At 41.6% G+C, this 22160-nt stretch overlaps 1 protein-coding gene across 7 annotated transcripts in view; it reads right to left on the bottom strand.

Annotated features, from left to right (window-relative positions):
- The window catches only part of FTO (FTO alpha-ketoglutarate dependent dioxygenase), a 274213-nt gene that overhangs the window by 4193 nt on the left and 247860 nt on the right, over positions 1 to 22160 (bottom strand). For 5 of the 7 annotated variants that reach the window (XM_081201198.1, XM_081201193.1, XM_081201190.1 and 2 more), the window contains one exon: positions 8862 to 9750. The exons of 1 other annotated variant lie outside the window; for it this stretch is intronic. In XM_081201198.1, the coding sequence (XP_081057324.1) occupies positions 9606 to 9750 (145 nt within the window). In that variant the 3' untranslated portion in view covers positions 8862 to 9605. Of the gene's footprint in view, positions 1 to 6445; positions 6777 to 8861; positions 9751 to 22160 lie in introns of those variants that run through there. One more of the 7 variants, XM_081201195.1, reaches the window with a different exon arrangement.

Genomic DNA, 22160 nt, shown 5'->3' with positions numbered 1-22160 from the left:
TATGCATTCCTGGCAACTTACAATTGTCTGGAATGGGGAGGGGCAAGCTATAAAGGTTAGTAATATGCACATTTATGACAACGGCTCTCTTCTTAGTAACAGTGATGTTGCCTGGCTAGGTCTTCTCACTGACTTTGCTTCCTTTACTGGAGGTACAAGAATGCAAGAGCCTGCTGAGTCAGAGCAATGGTCCATACATTCCAGCATCCTGTTCTCACAGTGGCCAACTGGATGCCCAATATGGAAAGCTCACCGGCAGAACCAGATCACAACAGCACTCTCCCATCCTATGGTTTCCTACAACTGGTATTTCTTTTTTTTCTTTTTTCTTTTTGCCGGTGCAGTGGGGACAATAGAATTCCTTTGGAGAGGGATACGTTAGTGGGTATGGATATGGGTGAGCTCTTTAAAGTAAGTAGGTCATATTGCAACATCTTTCTAGATTTTATATTATTTACGCTATGGCAATCCGCTGGAGCCTTGCAGTACCTCTATCAAGTGAAACCACACAATGTTTAATGTTCTTGAGTGATTGCTTTATCAGGTAGTCCTAGAGGTTAAAGGAATAAAAAATAAACAAAAATAAGCTATTTGTTTTTCATGTAGCTAACTTAAACAAAGCAATGGCTCCGTACATAGCTTTCAGCTTCCTGAGGGTTTACATACTCATAAAATGACAAGATGCATTTAAAAGCTACAAGTTCTATTAAGTTCCCTGGGCAGGATTTCATTTCCACTTCTTATTAGAGGTCATTAAATTTACTAGATGTTAGTAAGATCCTTGTAAGCAGGCAATATGAAGGCTTGCTAAATCCACGTGCTACATATAATGATGCAACTATAGAAATGATAATGAGCTGCAGAAATAAACCAAAGTCTCGGATTTTGTACGTTGGAACACAGTAGGCGATTCTTGGAAATTTGAGAACAATGCATGCTAATGCAGAGATAAGCCAGAGTTTGTTAGAGATGTGTTCATGCAAGCCCAAAATGACCTCCTTTATTTTGCACACACACACCGCTCTGAATGACATGGAAGTGGGGATGGTGTGCCAAGGTTTTTCAGGGGTGTGTGACTGAAATTCAGGGTGGGGAGGAGGCCAAACTCACCTGCCCCTTATTTGGTACTTCTCTCAACCAGCCCCTGAGAATGACATTGGGTTTTAGTATGACTCTGCCCGAAGCTTCTGGGTAAATAAATAAAATGCAGCTCCCAGAATTATCTAGTGGACTTCTTCTTCTTCTTCTTCTTCTTCTTCTTCTTCTTCTTCTTCTTCTTCTTCTTCTTCTTCTTCTTCTTCTTCTTCTTTGTACCTATTAGTTCCCATACATGATGCTATGTTATCACATAGCATTGTTCTCAGAGTCTGTTAGGGGGGAAAGATGGCGGCTATCATCTGATGGCTGATGAGTTTTGGTCTCACTGCAGTTTTGCCTTCACTAAAGTGTACTGAGAGTTATCCCCTACTTCAACTTGAACCCTTTTCTATATTCACACTTCAGCTGTTTCATAGCACACTGAATATGGCACACAAATTTTAGCATTGATTTGTTCCACATTTGAGGCTGAATAAGTGGAAAAGTGGGGTATAAAAGCAAACATTGCTTTCTAGCTTCAAGAAGTCAGTCAAAAACATGGTGATGTTTATGAAAGAGTTAATTAAAAACTCATAAGTCAAGGACTTTAGCCAAGCTAGGCATTTTGTTTATGCATCTGTTGTGTTTGGCAAAATGAAAGCAGAAGCTGAGAAGCACCATATAGAGGCTGATCTGTACCTCCTTAGAAACAGTGAAAAGACACTAATGCCACCATGCAAAATCAAGCTTTCTAAGGAATACTGGAGCACAAGTCATCAGACACACTTAGTTTCAAAGTTATGCCATTGCTTGCAGAAAGAAATCAATTGTCCAATATATTAAAAGCAAATCATTGTGGTTGTTAAAGCAATGGAATATTTTAAGCTTCAAATGCATTCAAACTAAATGAAATCTTTTCTTTTCTTCTTACTGCTAAGAAATAGTTCCACTGATCAAGGCAATATGCATGAAAAACACCAATGAGTTGTGGCTTGGTTTTGTTTTGTTTTTTAAAGCAGGGGAGTTTGTAGGAAATGAAACATCCAGCACAGTAGCATTACCCCTATTCAGTGTAATAAGAGATAACGGAAATCCTATACACCAAATAATTCATTCTCCCTCCCTCCCTCTCTCTCTCTCTCTCTCTCTCTCTCTCTCTCTCTCTCTCTCTCTCTCTCTCTCTCCCCCCCCCCCTCTCTCTCTCTCCTCTAATCAAAGCAATGAATCAATATTGTTGACAGAGAATAAAGCATCTGAAGATCCATAACATGCTGTGGTGAGGCCAAAATCCAGCCTGAGCCATACCCAGAATTACTTATAGAAGCAAAACACAGTTACGGAGAGGGAAAGTCAAGAATGAATTAATCCCTAGTAGAACGTAAGCTCAGTCCTCTAAATGCCTAGCACAGGGGTGGGAAACCTATTTCAGGCCAAGGGTCCCATGCCCTCTTCAAGAGGTTGCATATCAGCAGTGGGTGGGACCAAAGGCAAAAGTTGGCAGGGCCAAAATGTGAATTTTCAGGTCAGAGAAATCTTTGGTGCTCCCCATGTTGCTGAACTACAATTCCCAACATCCCTAGACATTGGTCATACTTGCTTGGGCTGGTGGGAGCAACATCTGGAGGACCAAAGGATCCCCATGGCTGTGATGTGCAAATTTTGAAGGAGCATGTGTTTTGGTTCACATATTGTTTTGGAAACAGCAAATTTGGTAGGTTTGCCTTTAAATGTGAATTTAATCAATCCCCCCCTCCAGCAATACCAAACCCAAACAGAATGCCAAATGGGCAAGCTGAACCTAAGACCTCATTTCAATCTCTGCCAACAAGAGATCATGGGTGTGAATAGTGCACTGAGAATCGCACCATCCAAAACCAGGGGCTTTCTACGGCAAACTTTTAAGAATGTCCGATTATTACTTCCGTCTTCAGCCTAGTGAGATGATAAAAGGATTTCATTTTCTGCCAACAATTTCATTCTGCTAATGTAAAATCACCTTTAGATCTGATTTTGTTTTGGCTTTTTGTTGTTGTTATATATAGAAAAGAGCCCCATTGCCTTGAGCGGTTCACATTTGTATTGGCTCCATGTTTAGTTGAGAGCTTTTTGTAAAATTGATGAATATTGTCTAAAGGCAAGTGCAGACAGGCAAACAGATCTGTATCTCCCGTAATCCATTTAGCCTGACACACATGTGCCGGGGACCAATTTTACTGCAATTCTTTCAGCGATGATGAAAAGTAAATGCAGGCAAAGTCGTGAACTTCATTTTGCAAGGAACCCTTTTGCAATCTAATGAAAGTCGCTAAAGAGAGGCATCTCTTTTCCACCTGACCCTGGCCCTCTGCACACAGCGGAGTCATAAACAAACACCAGGCGTAGGGAAAGGTTTGTGTTAAGAATGCTTTTGTGCATCAAATGATGGCCAGGTGGCACACAACTCCAGAAATTCTGAATAAAATATCTGCCTCATAAAGTCAAGTAAGTTGGAAGGAAGGAAGGAAGGAAGGAAGGAGGGAGGGAGGGAGGGAGGGAGGGAGGGAGGGAAGTGTGTGTGTGTGTGTCATGAACTGGCAGGACTGCAGGGAGGAAGAGAAGGAAGAGGATCCTGGTGAAGGGTGAAGCGGGTACTGGGTCACATGGGGGCAGGATGGGGAAGGGGAAGGAGAGGTTGGTGTAGGTAGTACTCACAGAGTGACACAGAGTCTCCTCAAGCCCAGATGCTGCAATCAGCAGGCACAGTATAAGAAGGCAGCAGAGCTGAGGTTCTGTGTCTGCTCAACTGGCAGCATTGAGCAGCCTCTCCTTGGACCATCACAGGTTTCTACTTCATGCTTGATGCTGGACTGCATCCTGACTTTGGACTTGGGCTGACCCTGAACCTCGTTTCCTGACCTTTGGCCTTGGACTTTGGACCTTGGACTGTGGACTATTGTATATTTTTAGAACCCATCTTATCTCTGTGATTATAAATTGTAAGTTGTTATAAACGGCTGTTAAACATTGTGATTTGTTGTAGCCTGCCCTGCAACCTTAGGGTGAGAGTGGTTATATATATTATTATTGGAAGATTGTTAGAAGTGTATTGGAAATATAGTGAATATTAAAATTTTATTTTACAAAAATAACTTTACAAAGAATGCACATGTGAGAGGCTGATAAAAGCTGAAGCTGGTGCTGGACTCTGTGCATTGGCAGACCCAGCACAACCAGATATAAACATCAGCAGGCTGCAAATGACACCACATGGCAAAGGCAGGCTGTCTGATATCATAGGACCATAGAATTGTAGAGTGGGAAGGTAGGCCAAGGGTCACCCTTCCTTGCAATGTAGGAATCTCAACTAAGGCATCCATGACAGATAACCATCCAACCCCTGTTTTAAAACCTCAAAGGAATGAGAGTCCATATCCTTCCAAGGGAGTCCATTCCATGGTTGAACAGCTCTTACTATCATAAAGTTATTCCTGATGCTTAGTTGGAATCTCCTTTCTTGTAACTTGAAGCCATTGGTTGCTTTTGTCTGCCTTGCTGGTGCACAGAGGGGGAGACAGACTGGAGGGTGGAGAGAGCACCTCCTCAGGAATTTGGGGTTGTATTGAACTAAGTTCTGCTCAGAGTAGACCCATAGAAATTAATATACCTAATCTAGTCATGCCCATTAATTTCAATGGGTCTGCTTTGAGTCTAACTAAAACTGGCCTTGGGCTACGAGTTCTACTTACCTTTGTCCAAGCTTAGCCTTTACAGGACAGGGATCAGGAACATTAAAGGAGGTCAGGAGGAAAGCCCATTTGGGTCCCTTGAGCTACCCACAAGCAAGGAAGGAGACCATGGAGCAAGGTGGTGCAGATCATAAAGACTTAAGGGTGAAGCAAGGTGTTCATGATGATTATGCGACAAATGCACAATGGTAGCCAAGCTGCCAAACTTCTTTAGGAAGAAGGAACACTCACTGCCTCCTCTGGAGTAAGAGGTAGGCTTGGGGCTTTGAGGGTATCCAAAGGCTTTTTCACAAACCTCAAGGATTGTGATAGCAACTTTGGCATACCAAAGGTTGATACTATATGTAATTGTAGCAACATAGATATGTTATGGAAAGTATTGGAATCATCCAATCAATTGAATGTAGGGGAGTTAGAGGAACAGACTATAATGCCAAAACTAACTATATATTTATAGGAAAGGAGAACATAACGATTTTGTTCAATATTGAATACTTACATTGACTACTGGAAAAAGCTAACCATATGCTTCAAAGATAAATTATGTATATAAAATGCTATAATGTATGTTGTGTAAATTTTAGAATTTGTTTTGACGAATAGAAAACAAAATGAATCTTATTAAAAGGAGAGATGGAGAGGTGGTGGCATCAAAATGTGTTCCTGAGATTTTGGATGTACCCCTCCCATGCCACATCCTCCTTGAAATTCTGGACTCATCTCCTGAAGATGTGGAGTATAGTCCTGGGGTCACACATGCAAGACCCACTCCTGGTGTCCCTGTGCATGGGGAGGTCTGAAGTGGAGCTAGTGAGCACAGGGATATTGGGGTTTGGGCTTGTGTGTGTCCTACTTTCATTATTATTTATTAAAATTCTCTCGCAGCCTTCCTCCAAAGTTGCCCAGGGGGGCAAGCATGTCTTTCATAAGACTGAGTAGATGGGCTAGCACACATGGATTCAGACAAATGCCTCAACAGGACTAGAGTATATAAATGAGCAAATGTCCACCAAGGAAAGAAACCAGAATAATCAAGAGCATAAAACCTATACAGTGGTACCTCGGGTTACATACGCTTCAGGTTACATACGCTTCAGGTTACAGACTCTGCTAACCCTGAAATAGTACCTTGGGTTAGGAACTTTGCTTAAGGATGAGAACAGAAATCATGCTCCGGTGGCGCAGCGGCAGCAGGAGGCCCCATTAGCATATTGGTGCTTCAGGTTAAGAACAGTTTCTGGTTAAGAACGGAACTCTGGAATGAATTAAGTACTTAACCCAAGGTACCACTGTATAAGCAGAGGTTTGCTTGGAACTGAATGTGCAAGTATGAAAGAATTCAGTCACAAATATTTACATTGTAATTGGTGAAGTACCACCGAGGAGATCATGAGAAGCAGATCATGCAAGTGTTGCTTGAAAAGACCCCTGTGTTTTAACCAGTACTTTTTCTAGAAAAAGAGGTGCTGGAATTTGACAAGAACGCCTCCCTTGTTCTCTTATAATGGCGCCCACCTGAGAGGTGCCAGAACTGAGTTCTGACTGAAAAAAAAGCCCCTGTTTTAGCCAAATTCTATTATATGCACTAACCAGGCTCCTAATGCAAAAGGAAATTAGCACTGCAGACAAAAAAAAAAAGCATTCAGTAGTCAGCCCCATTTGTCCCTTTCTTCTTTACAGAAGGCTTTCAACTTTCATGTGAACACCCTTGTTTTCCTGTACCCTTTATGAGTGTCAAGTGGATTTTGCCACTGCGAATCTCACAGCTTCTAACAATGCTTAATTAAAACAGAAATTAATCACAAATCAGCAGTAAAAGAAACACAATTGCTTTGTTCTCCACATTGCCACTTCAGTTTCTTTCAATCTGTTACATTTTTGTTTCAAGGCAATCACTTTGTCAGGACAGAGGATAACTGTGTTTTTCTTTTTCTTGCCAAAGCAAAACGTCCCTCATCTTCTATTGGGCTTGCCCTGTGATTTAAAAACAAAACAAAACAGTGTTTCTTAACCAGTGATAACTGTGCACACAGTGCCGGCTAGTATTTATTATTATTTTTTACTAAATGGTTAAATGAAGCAAACACAACAGAGATTCAACGAATTTAAGTCTGGAGAACCAGTCCACCCACCCACCCACCAATATATCTGGCTTTGCACTCAAGCACACAGATGCCCAAGGAAATATATTGGGCGGGTATATATGTATTTATCTCCCCAAGGAATTTATTATTTCAGTTTTGACCCTACCCATTTTCAAGGGCTTAGAAATTGATAAGAAGACTGTAGAATATGAGCTAAGCATTTTTTGTTTAGTAGGCCTATGAAAATAAGGTTACCAGTCTTTTTCCAATGAATCCGGGGACACTTTTCAACTTCCTACTAAATAGATGGATTTTGTCAGGGGACTGATTTGTAAATCTGGGGACTGTCCCCAGGAAATGGGGACATCTGTTAACCTTACACTAAAATGAATGGTCCCATGTGGGTCATGTCCACTAATTTCTATGGGGAAACTCATCTGTACACCTAGCACTGGATAAACCTATTGTCAATAAAATCCACGGAGTAAGACAATATGTAGCATGATATGGCTTGCATCCAAAGAGGAAACATATGGCCCAGTTAGGATGTAAAACAATCCCAGTCTGACCCTGGTTCTTTAGCCAGAGAAAAAAAATCAAGTTGCTGTGTGTACCTTGCCCTTCTCCTCCCCAGGTTTCATCTCCTGGTTAGGAAGCAGGGATTAAAGAAGAGTGGCAGATGAAAATGATGGACTTTGCAGAACTGGCGAAACTGACGGGAAGAATCTGGAACCAGCGACATCAAGTATTCCAAAAAGACTGGAACAAATTTATATCATATTTGAAAGACAACTGTAAGCAATTAACATCATTAGCAGGGTTATCTGAAGATTTGTAAGATGAATTAGTTGCTTATTCAGGTGGAGTAATTTAATATTTTAAGTAATGATATAACAAGAATAGGAAAGGAAGTGAAATTGAAACATGTAAAATTTAATTTTGTAAACCTTTAAGTGGGAGACAACACTGAGCTGGCCTGACCCTGTATAAGGCAGCTTCCTATGAATATTGTCTCTTCTGTCATTTCTCCAAAGATGAGCAAGCCACCCTTTCCACTGGATGTGGTGATTCCTTCCTTCCTTTAACAGATAATAAACAAGCCCCTTTTTTATTACAGCGATGCAAGTATAAAAATCCTGAATATGAAAAGAGGGAAACTTCCTAGCTTGGCAACAAAGACATGGGTGCTGTAAGGTGCCCAGATGCCAACTGAAAAAGACCCTCAAAAAATTTAGAGGTAAAAAGGGTGGGAATTGTGAACATCTGAGCACAGCTGGGCCTTCTTCTGAGTTAATATGCAGTTTAGTGTGAAGTAAATTCTTACCTTCACCCTCAGCTTGCAGGCCCCCTTTAGGTCTGGTGTCTAGAACAATATTTTGATAACTCCTGACAAAGCCCATGCTCCATTATCCTTTGCTGACTATATTGAGACTGCAAGCATATTGTTGTGAAGTGTCATGGAATTTTTAAAGTGAAGAGTGGAATTTGAGATGCCACAATGGACATTTGGCCTTGTTGATTCCCACCCCACCTTGGACAGCTGATGCACAGAGCCTTCACAACACATCTTAATGGATGAGGAGACCAATCCAGGAATACTGCCACTGAATTTGAAGTTTGAGAATGTCCTAATAAGAATATGAATTGGGGTTGGACCAATAGAGGATGAGGTGGCACATTTCATGAAACAAATCATCCTTGCCTATCACCCCAGCATTGTCCTCGCTCTGAATTGGTTTTGTGATAGCTCTATGTAGCCAAATCAGTATGGTATTATAGCAACATGATGTTCTAAGGTTGGTTACTTGATTCCTGAATGTCTGAACCTGTAGTCAGAAGGAATATCATCTATGTATGTATGACACATGCAAAAAAAGATTTTGGAGGATGTTTTTCAGATAAGATTTTGGTGGCCCAGAAACTCTCTTTTTGTACTGAAATGTTCAAACACAAAAAAGACTCAACCATACTAATATTTAGTATCTTAGTAGCACTTTTATTCTATTTAAAAGAATTCACATTGTTATCTCAGCACAATCCTCACAACAACCCTGAGAGGTAGGTCAGTATTATTTATCATATCCATATTGCAGATATTGCAGAAATTCAGTCCAGTGACTTCCCAATAGCGTAGTCTCTTATGGAACAATCTTGGACAAGTTTCCTTAAAAATAAGTCCCATTGAGTTTAATGGGATATACTTCCATGTTGGCATGTATAGGATTGCAAGACTCCTATGCATGTCTACTCAGGCAAAAGCCACATTTAATGTAACAGGACTTATTGCCAGATTAAGCGTGTAAAGGATTGCAGCCTAAGGCAGGTTTAGTGTTTGCATTGGGTACTGGGTAGCATTTTTCTCTAATTCAGTGTTCCTTTGTTTACCATCAGAAAAAAAGGGGGAAAAATTGTGCTAAAACAATTTGTAATTGGCTCTTTATTTCACATAGCCCATCTGAAACACAGCAGGGCACCGGCTGCCTACCCAACTTCAAAACAAACCACAGATAATCTTACTTTCATGTTCTGGTGCTTGTGATGTACACTTTTGGTTAACTTCTTAACTGATTATGCAGCCAGAATATTACTTGGTCCAGAATACCTCCCCCCCGGGCTGTTTCTTCCTCCACCCCACTGTTCTCAGAGACATCTAGTGCCTCTTACAGAAGAGGTTTCTTTGCAAAAGAACCTCATTCAGTTCATGATCAAATTGCTCCATCTAGCACTCTAGAAGACTCTGTAGCTCAGCTATTATTTCTTCAAGGTTGAATGGCAGCGGCATGCTGGCATCGCCTTCTTGCCAGTAAGGATGGCATTCTGGCTTTTCATCCTTCGGTAAATTCTCCACAAGTTGGGAATGGCACCTAAAAAAATAAAATAAATCTATAAGATTAAAAGTGAATTAGGGGATGCATTTAGGGATATATTATTTCTCATGTTTGCCTATTAATGAAAAGGGGGGGCACTAAAGGACTATTAACCAGTGAAGTCACAGGATCTTTTCTGCCTTTATGCAAGTTTTTCTTTAAAAAATAAATAATTTCCTAGAGGAATATTTGAGAAAGCCCATCACAAAGAAAACGCAGTTAGCGCACCTTTCGAAAGGGGAATTATTTTTTCATTATCTCTCCAGTCTTATTTTAAGTCAGTCAGCAGTCTATGCCATTGTGTGTGGATTTCTGTGATACTACTAGATTATTGGGAGAGATTAAACCAAATTTACTGCATTTAAGGTCACAGCACAGATTAAACAATATTGCAGAATGTGGTTTGCAAATCTGAGAGTTACAAATCCATCAGGTTTGGGGAAAAGTAACGAGGAGGAGAGTTGCTGTTGAAAGATAGATGCAAATGAAGGTTAATAACAATTTCTGCTGATGAATAGATGGGCAAAACTTCAACAAAATTAAATTAAGAGGTTAGCGTTTGCTAGGTCCCCAGAGAAACCCTTTGAATTACAGTGTTTCTTATTAAATGGATTCCTCATCAATAGTAGTGAAGTCTAATTATAATAAGCAGCTAAAACTGCAGTCCGGCACAGGGAAATTTTACGAGTAGTAAACCAACACATCTTGTAAGATTACTTTGTAATAAAGACTGCCACTTATTGGTCTTGCATTAGTAAATTTGTAGCAATTCAGTGTTTTCGGTTTCAGGGGGTTTTGTGTGGGTTGTTTGTTTTAATTTGCCAGATGCTGGTTAATTAGCTAATGTTTATAAAGCAGTGAAAGCCGAAGAGAGGCGAGTTATATTATAATATGATCAGCCAAAAAAACCACCAAACCCAAAACAACAACAACAACAACAAAAAGGTAAAAGAAAACTAAATATCACAAAAAGGAACTATTTTAGTAGCTCATTTGTGGTTTTAAGTTTTTAAAAGTAGCTATGCAACAATTTAATATAACGTAAGTGACTGGCACATACAAGAAGATATTTTATGACTGAGAGAAAATTGACCAAGTGATCAATGCATCATGTTAAATAGGCTGAGCTACAGTAAAAACCAATGGAACTAAATACCTGTAAGTGAAAGTATCGTCTTTTATCCATCTATTTTATTTATCACGTTCAAATGCTGCCCAATAATAATACTGTCATGGGGAGGGGGTGCTAAAACATGAAATATTAAAATACAACAACCCACCATAAAAGAAAAGAAAATGGCAGATTTAAACAGCAATTTACAAGATCTAAGAAACATGGGGAAATGAAAAGATGTTTGCCTGGCGACCTCATAGTTTGCGCCAGGTGAGCATCTCTTGGGAAAGCAATGCACAGCCAGAGTGCCGTCATTACAAAGGCCCTTTCTCCAGGAGTCATCTGCCAATACCTCACTCGGCGGGGGCACCTGTAGAGCATTGGAAGCTGCTGTATTCTGAGTCAGACCACTGGTTCATCTAGCTGGCAGTAGCTTTCCAGGTCTCCAGGTAAGAGTCTGTCCCAGGGATCGAACCTGGAACCTTCAGCATGCAAGGCAGATGCTTTACCATTGAGCTACAGCCTCTGAAGATGATCTAGAGGTCCAGGTAGAGCTACATAGGGGAAGAGGTGGTCCTTCTGGTAACCTGCCCCCAAGTTGTTTAAGGAGTTAAAGCAAGAGACACATAGAGAGGAGAGGGAGTTCCATTGAACAGCCAAAAGTGCTTGCAGAACTATTTGTTTGGATGCTGCCCATTATTACTGTTTTGTTGCTTATTCAATTTCTATCTCAACCATCCTCCCAAAAGAGCCCTGGACAGTAAACATCAGAGTGGTAAAACAATAAAATTAAATATAAAATAGTCGTGTTTTAAATTTTAAACAATTAAGAACATCCACAAAAGGCAAGACAGAAATGGTTTTATAAGTGAACATAAAATGAACAAAGCTGAGGCGGTTCCCTACTCCTCTACCATTCTATGCAATGCAGGGATGGATCTTCGGTTTATGAAATTTTCTACATTTCAAACATACAGAAAATTTAATTCCCACTTCACTTTGAATAGAGGTATTAATTGAAGCACATTCATGGCTGCTAAATTTCACATGCTCTGCCACTTTATTCTAATGCATCTTTAAGACGCACTAGACTAAAGTGGCAAAGCTCATTCAGTGAATGAGAATGTCACAATATATCGTTGACCGTTAATTGTACATAAGGCACCAGAGGCATTTAAGCAAGCAGGAGGCTAGGAGAATGCTCAGAAAAGCAAGTGAGTTTGGAAAAGGAAAAAGACCGGTAAGGGTTTGGCATTTCTTTTAGCATAAGAGATTAAGAAAATTCAAGAAAAGCACTGAAAATGTTAAACAATGAAGAACGTCCAGTGAAAACAGCATGGGGAGAATATGGATAAAGTATCTCCTTAAAAGACAATGCCTGAATCAGGCAAGCCAAATAGAACTTTTTTTTCTCTTGCTGCGGGGAGGGAAGGAGGGTAGTGACAAATAAAACATAGGTCAACTGCCACATCTTTGCATTTGCAATGGGGGAGATAACCGACTCATCTCAACAATTAACCAATTAATGCTTCCAGTGGTTTCTACAATGATTAACACACATGACTCTCTGGCCACTTCCCTACCCTGACCCTCTCTGGGGAAAGAATGGGGGAAAAACCCACACCAAAGAAAAGAGGTCATCTTCCTCTTGGGAATTATTGATGGCAGGAGAATCCCCAAGAGAAAACATACGTCAACTTTACACCCATGTTGGTATGCGGTTAATTGCGGCTCCAGCCTCCTCCCACACTCAATCCATCGTACATTACAGCACAAGGACAGTATTAACACGTAACGTTCCTATATATCTTCAGCTCCCCACATCGGCCTGTGATAATAGCATCTGTTAACATGCACTAAGCACTATTATGTAGCACATCACTTCATAAATAATAAGATTAACCGACCTCAGGCCCTCTGAGAAGAGTAATGTGTTCAAATGTTCTCATTATTTATTTAAAACAAGAATTAAAGGAGCACAAGCTACTTTTGACAATCCTCTTAGCATAAATATTAAACTGTTTGCATTGATAAGCTGCACCGTGTGGAAGAACAGTAGATTTGTTGGGCGGGCCGCCTCAAAACAGTTGTTGAGGAAACACGGTTTAGTGAGGAGGGCTCTCAATGGTTCCTAAGCGATTCCGGAGCCCACTGCTGGAGATATTTCCCTTCCAACAAAATGGCAGAGAAAGAATTCAGTTATTAAGCAGAGAAGACTGAAGCTGATTACAGTCATACCTCATGTTACGTCCACTTCATGTTACGTTCTTTCAGGTTACGTCCCACGGCAACCCATAAGTACTGGAAAGGGTTACTTCTGGGTTACATCGCTTGCACTTGTGCAGAAGTGCAAAATGATGTCACGCACATGTGCAGAAACAGCGAATCACAACCTGCGCATGTGCAGATGCGCCGCTGCAGGTTGTGCTCTTTTCATGTTGTGCACACGCCTCCGGAACAGATCCTGTTCGCAAGCAGAGGTAATACTGTATAATCTCAGACTAGGAACTTGCTTTGTGTTCTCTCTTGGTTAGAAAAATATGAATGTGCCATTTGCTGGGTGCTGTGGGTCAAGGGTGGGGAACCTCTGTCCGTTCAGAAGTTGCTGGTCTACAACTCCCATCATCCCTAACCATTGACCATGCTGGCTGGGATGGGTGGGAGTTATAGTCCAACAACACCTGGAAGGCCAGAGGTTACCTGCCCTAGCTCTTGATGAAGACTTTCAGTTGCTTTTCTACACATTACTATACCAATCTTCTGGAATGTAGAGGCCATTCACTTAGAAGTACCTAATTCACCAGGTCGTCTTAGGGCAAAGGCACTCTTTCTGAGCCTTAACTTCCCACATCTGCAAAATATGCATAATATACTGACCTACCCAACAGTTAGAGGTCACATTGAATGAGACTGCACCCAAACATTAAAAGAATCAATAATAATAATAATGTACCCCACTGATCTGACTGGGTTGCCCCAGACACTCTGGGAGGCTTTCACAGCTAGGAAGTCCACAGGGCAATAGCCATTTCCCACTGTTGGTCTATCTTAAATGCTAGGGTTGTCATTGCCAAGGGCTCAACCACTGCTCCTGCTCTGTAGCAGCTAAATCAGGGGGAGGAACATAGAAAGTTGCCAGATACTGAGACAGACCATTAGTTCATTTAGCTCAGTATTGTCTACACTGACTGGCGGGTCTGGGTTGGGGGAAGAACCAGTTTTTAAAAATGGTTTCCTGTATCAAAACCCAATTAAAAATCTTGCTCCACAAGTAGTTGGCTCAGCTAGAACCTTCCTCACTAATATGCTCAGTTTTTCCTTCTTCCAGAGGGATATACACAGTGGAAGAAATGGATTCCTCTCCCCTCCAGTCCAAACTGGTTCAGTCCACTCTTATCACTCCAGGATCCTACCATTTTGTTGCGTGGATGGAACTGGTCTAAAATGGTGACTTCTCCTGGAATCTGGAGGAGACAGCTGGTTCCTTCCCCTGTGGCTTTACTTACATTTAGATGATTAGGGTGTCAACTACATTAGGAGACACTGGTCACAATGCTAAAATTAACCACTTTAGCTAAAGTGTGTGTTAATTATGGGTATGCAAGCAGTCAATAAAAGGTTAATGTAAGAGTCAAAGGGATAAATTTATTTCGGGATTGCATCACTCAAGAGACTAAAAGACTAACATTATGCTTGGTGTTTTTAATCAATAGGTTTTATACTAATGTGCTAACCATTTATTTTAAAACATTATTCTCCCTTCTTCCCTACCCCCCTTCTCCCTAGCTAAGATTTGCAGCTCGTAAGGGGGAGAAGCAGTAGGGTGGGTTTTTTTCTTCATCTTTTTGTCTTCCTGTTAACAAATAGTTTATGTAAGCTTTTAGACCTCTGCTTTTTGGCTATTGTCTCACTTTGGCCCACCATGTAGACCATCTGAATTAACAGAGGTTTCTAACTAGGCTACACTTGCACTGTATGTTCACTGTATGTTCAGTATGTATCATACTGCTTTAATGGTCATGGCTTCTCCAGAAGCATCCTTGGAATTGCAGCGGTGGCGCTGTGGGTTAAACCACAGAGCCTAGGACTTGCCGATCAGAAGGTCGGTGGTTTGAATCCCCACAATGGGGTGAGCTCCCGTTGCTCAGTCCCTGCTCCTGCCCACCTAGCAGTTTGAAAGCACATCAAAGTGCAAGTATATAAATAGATACAACTCAGACGGGAAGGTAAATGGCGTTTCCGTGCGCTGCTCTGGTTCGCCAGAAGTGGCTTAGTCATGCTGGCCACATGACCCGGAAGCTGTACGCCAGCTCCCTCGGCCAATAAAGCGAGATGAGCGCTGCAACCCCAGAGTCGGCCACGACTGGACCTAATGGTCAGGGGTCACTTTACTTTAAGGGTGCTGGGAGGGGGAGACCCATATTCCTAATTCCCAGCTGCAATTTCCAGAGTTCCCTGGGAAGAGGGATTGATTGTTAAACTGTATCTTTGTGAGTTCATAACAACTTTTAGCAACCTCAACAAACTATAGTTCCAAGCAGTGCTTTTTTCTGGGGGTACGGATACCCCGAAACATTTTGTGCATCTTTGTACTTTTGTCCATTTACTGTATTTATTTTCCCTGTTTTAAACTTTAAAGTGGTGATTTCTTGAGTCAAAATGAGAGTACCCCTAAGCACTTTTTTAAAGAAAAAAACACTGTTAAAGTTGTTGCAAATGGCGGCAGCGGGGATATAATCAATTATATATAATTTGATGATTGAATGCATCAAATGTCTGAATGCAACAGCAGCAGCAAATACTGATTGTATTTGCTGGATTGATTTCCATTCCAGACATTGGACAAGAAAGCAAACACCAGCAATTTCTGCTTCCGTTTCTGTTTTCTTCATAATTCTATGACATCCCTAGGCAGGGCAATTGTATCTAATAAGCTGGCCTTGCATAGTTTGCACCCCTCTCAGAGAGAGAACGGAGAGGGTACTATTTCAGACATCTCTTTAGATTCTTACAAGAGACATCATCACAAATCAAAAGCAGGGATAGGGAAGATTCAAAGCAACTGAAGATTTGCCTTAAAAATTAGGGAGTTGACCCTTCGGTGTAACAGAAATGTTTGCAAGTCTTTTATTCTTGTCAGCCACATTAAACTTGGGTTATATATTTTTAAGGTGTACAAAGAGTCTGAACAATAAAGATAGTTAACATGATACCATATGTTGGAAGAAAGAAAGGGGTAGGTGTTGTCCATTGTGGCATTAAGCATATGACAAATAATAATATGCCTAATTTTCATCTTTCCTCTTTCCTCTAGCCAATTGTCTGCTCAAACTAACTGTTAACATGTGGAAATTTATGGCAGCCAATTAAGGTTTAGGGTCCTCAAGTAGCAGAGAACAATTTTATACCCCAGGACTATTTGTCAGTATGTCAGTTACATAACAGTGGTGATGAATGAGCTACCTTGACAACTAAACAGTTAGGACTTCGTGACCTCTGATCTTGGTCACATGATAGGGTCACCTGAAACTCACTTTGCTCCTACCTGACTGTGTGTAACAATATAGAGGTCAAATGGCTTGGGTGATTATATGTATCATGTCTGAGGTGGCCCAGTTATAAGCTGCAGGGTATGGTCGTGTTGAATTCCACAGCTCCATTGCACAAAAGCTGTAGAACAACTTCAGAAATGCGCCCGACAAAAGAGATACGATTTCAAAGGAGGATAAAATAACTTTCCTCACGACTCCCTAGAATGGATGCAGTGTTCTTCCAGAGCAACAATGAAAACAAAACACATCGGTTGCAACGGTGACTCTGCCATAAGGGGGAAATGGACTGCTGTGCTGCCATTGATTTAAATTTATGCTTTTCCTTCTCTATAATATGAATGTTAATTTCCAATTTGTCCCAGGAAACTCTTCTAAGCACACCAAGACACACACTACAAAGCTTATGAGCTTGATTCCACTCAGTCTCCCCCCCCCCCACTTTCACCTCTAGCAGTGTTCAGAGACTGCCACAAACTTAAAATGGAGCCCCTGAACTGTCTCAGGTGAGTGTATAACTTCAGTATCTATTGTTTGGGACTGTGAACTCTCCCTGAATGAGGTTTAAAGCCAGTAAAATTGAAAACAAATTCAAGGCGAAAAATACGGTATGTGGATATGTTCTTATTTAAAGCATCTGTACCCCACCTTTCCATCTATAGAGCATGGTCTAAAGCAGGCATGGCCAAACTTGGCCCTCCAGCTGTTTTGGGACTACAACTCTCATCATCCCTAGCTAACAGGATCAGTGGTCAGGGATGATGGGAATTGTAGACCCAAAACAGCTGGAGGGCCAAATTTGGCCATGCCTGGTCTAAAGCACCTTTGACAAACTACACTTGCCAGGATTCACTGGGGGAAACCATGACTATCTAAAGTGGTATGGTACTGCTTTAAATAATGTATCGCGCTGATGAGGCCTAGCTTACAAGGGGTTTTGAATTGCATGCAGGCCTGTGGCTCTCATTGGGTGATGAGTGTGGATATTTCTTTATAACTCGGTAATGGTGCCCACCCTGTGGAACGCCTTCCCACCAGATGTCGAGGAAATAAACAACTACCTGACTTTTAGAAGACATCTGCAGGCATCCCTGTTTAGGGAAGTTTTTCATGTTTGATATTTTATTGTGTTTTTAATACCCAGCTGGAAGCCACCCAGTGTGACTGGGGAGGCCCAGCCAGATGGGTGGCGTATAAGTAATAAATTAATATTATATTATATATTGCTCATCAGGGCCAGCCCCACCATTAGAGAGAGTATGACACCTGCCTCAAGCAGCAAATGCCAGCCCCCAGCCATTTCCCCTAAGTCACTTAAGTTGGCATGTTCAGGGCCCCTATGCTTTCCTGCTGCCCTCAGGTCTGGTGCAGGATGTTGTCCCATTGAAGTCAGATCCAATGCTAGTCTGGTCAGAATCTGTACATGGAACAGGAACGGGGATCACCTCAGGCAGCAGAATGTCTATCCCTCCCATGTAAGAATGCCAGCATGGTCTTGCTTGCATTTCACATCTGCCTGTTTCTTTTTCTGGGTGATCCACAAAGCAAGGAATCAAATGATAGACCTTGGTTTATTGGGGGTCTGGGGTGAGAGGGTAGTAGAATTCCAATTGACCAACATTGCTAAATACCGCAGCATTTGCAGATACATGAAGTCTTCTGTTCAATATAAACTGCAAACTTTACATTGCAGACCCTACGCAGGCCTCCGGGCTGTTTCTGTTCACAGAGTTTTACAATCATGCAAGTTGAAAGAATACATTTGGAATGCATGAGGGGATCATGATACATATGCATGTGCACACCTCCACATAGATATACAGACTCTTGTATCACCACTCTGAAGGTTTAATGAATTACGCATATATTTTTGGCAACACAGTTCTGGATTCCCACAAGAAGGTTCTCGCATCTGACCAGAGGGCTGTGCAGCAAATCCTTCTCCACTCTTAAGCCGTATGACTCTTGTATCGCAGATGACCAACCTGGGGCTCTCCAGGTTTTTGTCTGACTACAACTCTCATCATTCCTGTCCATTGTCCACACAGGCTAGAGCTGAGTCCAACAACATCTGGACGGCCACATGTAAGTCACCCATATTGCATGATGCAATAAAACGTATCTCAGCACGTGATCCCAACCTCAAATACATAAGGAGAATATAAGAACACACAGAGAACCCTCCTGAATCAGGCCAAAGGCCCACCTAGCATTCTACTACTACTACTACTACTACTACTACTACTACTATTCTGTTCTCACAGTGGCCAACTAGATGCCCTGATAGAAGGCCTGCAAGCATCACCTCAGGTCAATAGAGCACTCAATAGAGCATTCCCTCCTCCCTTTTTAATTGTTTTTATGGAAGATTTTCTTGGGTTGCAAAAGTAAATACATTGTCTCTGTTTCCAAGTCACAAAGCCCTTTCTATAGATCAGTTCTATTCAATGTGAGGTGTTGATGTTTTTATATAGTATAAGGTTCATTCAGCATTTTAATTGAATTCTGGTTTTGTGGTTTTAACTGATTTTTATTTTTATTGTGCACCACTTAAGAGATGATTGTAATTAAGTTTGAGATAACTCATTGAAACAAACAAACAAACAAACAAACAAACAAACAAACAAACAAACAAACAAACATGTAGATGTCATAAGAGGCAAAGAGAAGTGAGGCACATCTACAATTACAAACCGAGGTTATAGACATTAGTTGTATAAACACATCCTTTTATTCTAGAATCAATGGAGACTAGGTACTACTAGATCTAGTAATCTAGATCTATTACATCCCCCCTCCAAAAAAGAAGCACTTATTGAGAAACAGGTTTAATTCTGATTTTTATTTTATTTTTAAAAACTCATTTCCCACCATGATGGGTGGGAAGTCAAGGGCACTATGGAAAACTAAAAGGGTGGCTTGTTCCTACTGCCTGGCACTGCTCAGAGTGGTAGGCTAAAGAAAGCAACAGTTAAAGGCTACCTCAGTATCAGCATCAACTGGGGGCACTAGGGTCCTGGCAACAGCCCAAGGACGCCAGGTGCTGATGGCAACCCTGACTACTGCTGTATTAACCTTAGAATTGGTTGGTATTTTGTGAGCTTTGAATTTTAGCACCAATGCCTACCCCGCCACCCTCCAACTGGAACACCAAGAATCAGGAGAGAATAGAGCATTAAGGATTTATACTGTGTTGTCTTCTATTGACTTTGTACCTAGTACACCAGGATAAAATTAATCTCAATTAGCCCTGCTAATATAAAAACAACCATGTTTTTCTTCACTTCTGCCTTGCAAGAGACCTGTGTGTTTTGGTTAGGGCTGGAGACAGATGAGTTAGGTGCTAGATGTTACATTTTCAAAAATGGGGGAACTGTCATTATTTTTGCTTTATCCCAAGAGACAAGGCACATCCTCGCATCCTGAAATCCACTCAAATCTGCATAACTGTTCCTGTGATTAACAGCTTTCTTGCCACTTTGTAACATTTTGGCTGGACCTAGTAAAGGCATTGTCATATTGTGATTAAGCATCGCATGTCCAAACTCAAACTTGAAGACATTGGGGTAAATGGAAAAATGGGACATGGTGATATCCATCTAAGTGCTTTTGCTAGTGCATGACCTTGTGGATCTGCAATGGACCTTCCCCTCCCTCTCTTCTCCTCACATGCCCCCTAAATCTGTTCCAGAGCGTGGGGTCCTTCAAGTCTCCAGCGCAGATCTGAGGAGCATGTGTGTTTGTGTATGCGTCCGTGGGCATGCGTGTTGGGATAGGAGAGGGAGAGAAGGTTCCATTGCACAATAAGAAATAGTTGTTCTAGCAGACACAAATAGCTGGACTTGTTGTCTCCTAACCCTACGAACCTTGGTGCTGATGTCTCCTTAGATTGCATAGGGAAACAAAAGGCATGCTATACACAGAGTATAAGGCATGAGCAGTTTCCATTGCCCCAATTATTGGCTTTATGCACTTTCAAAATGTGTTTCCAATCTCTTTGTATTATCAGCCTGGACATTACTTCCAGAAATACAGATAAGGTTAAGGCTGAGAGAGCCTAACATTCAGGACCCATGCTTTGTTTGTTTTTTCAATCATCACCAACATTTCTCTTCCTCTAGGTCATGAAGATAGCCTGGACAATGTTAGGATTTCTATTTTTTGCACCAGCAGCCAAAAGCAGTGACGCAAGAGCAGCAAGGGAGCTATGAACTTGCCCAAGTTATTTTACTAGAGCTGTATTTACATTGGTCCAGAGACCTTCCTTTGATTCACAGGCTATAATGGAAAACAAAGGAGAAGGAAGAGAAGTGGAAAGAAAAACACAGCAGAGGAGATGGTTCTTGGAATCTGGAGATGAATGCATGATGTTGCTTTAGGCCGGGGATGGGGAACCTGTGGCCCTGCAGATGTTGTTGGACTCCAGCTTCCATCAGTCCTAGCCAGCACAGTCAATGGTCAGGGATGATGGAAGCTATAATCCAATAACTTCTGGAGGCCACAGATTCCTCATGCCTTGCCTTAGACTAAGTCAGACCCTTAATCCAGTATTGTCAGCTCTGCCAGGCAATGATTCTCTAGGGCAGGGGTAGGCAGCCTAAGGCCTGGGGGCTGGATGCGGCCCAATCGCCTTCTCAATCCAGCCTGCGGACAGTCCGGGAATCAGCGTGTTTTTACATGAGTAGAATGTGTGCTTTTATTTAAAATGCATCTCTGGGTTATTTATGGGGCATAGGAATTCGTTCGTATTTTTTTTTCAAAATATAGTCCGGCCCACCACATGGTCTGAGGGACGGTGGACCGGCCCATGGCTGAAAAGGTTGCTGACCCCTGCTCTAGGGTCTCAGACAGAGATGAGTTTTCCCGATCACCTATTTGATCATTTAACTTCAGGTGCCAGACTGAACTTGGGATCTTCTACAAACTAAGCATGTGTTCCACTCATGATCCTCTGCTCTACGAGCATTGAGAACTTCCTGAAGACTTCGCCTGATGATTCATTTGATCATCTGTACAATCCTACAAACACAAACAAATTGGATGAGAATAGGTCCTCTGTGTGCAGCTGGGGGGCCTGCAAATAGCAAGGTCTCCAACTATGTATACTGTTTGTACACAGGTAGATATCAAACAGTTACACTGTTGAGAGAATGCATGGAGATTAGAAAGGGGCTTGCCACCACTATCTCTTGCATGCTCATTGTTTGCACAATAGTCAATACCCAAGAGGAATTGGGTATGATATAGTTGGTCAGGGTGATTCCAATTTTGAGTATATTTTGTAAGACCTGAAAAATGTGTAGAAGGTAGATCAGTTGCACTAAGAGCTCAGATCAGAGAGAATGGGGTTTCTGGACAACCTTTCACGAACGCTCATAAAGTTTCCAAAAAAACACTTCTGCCGAGCCTGCAGTCCTCATCCCAAAAGGAAGTCTAAGCATGTGCTAACTTCATTTTAGCATCTGGTTGTCCTCTCTGGGAAACAGGATGTTGGACTAGATGGACTTTTGGTATGATCCAACAAGGGCTTTGTCGTTTTCCCTTTCCTCCATATGTCATCTCTTGCTTCTTTAATGCTGCAGTTTGGCTAACCGGGAGGAAATGTGGATTTCCATCCTGTTGATTTTCATGACACACTGTAGCCCATCCGTGGCTTGAGGACTGGTGTCTTGCCATTCCTGTGTTATGGTCAAAGCATTTGGACATTTTTAAAAGCATGTGGGGAATTTTCCAAGGCTAGCGAG

This window comes from Podarcis bocagei (assembly GCF_964188305.1).
Source record: "Podarcis bocagei genome assembly, chromosome: 7".
NCBI classification, from domain to species: Eukaryota; Metazoa; Chordata; class Lepidosauria; order Squamata; family Lacertidae; genus Podarcis; species Podarcis bocagei.
This window is presented reverse-complemented; position numbering and strand designations above follow the sequence as displayed.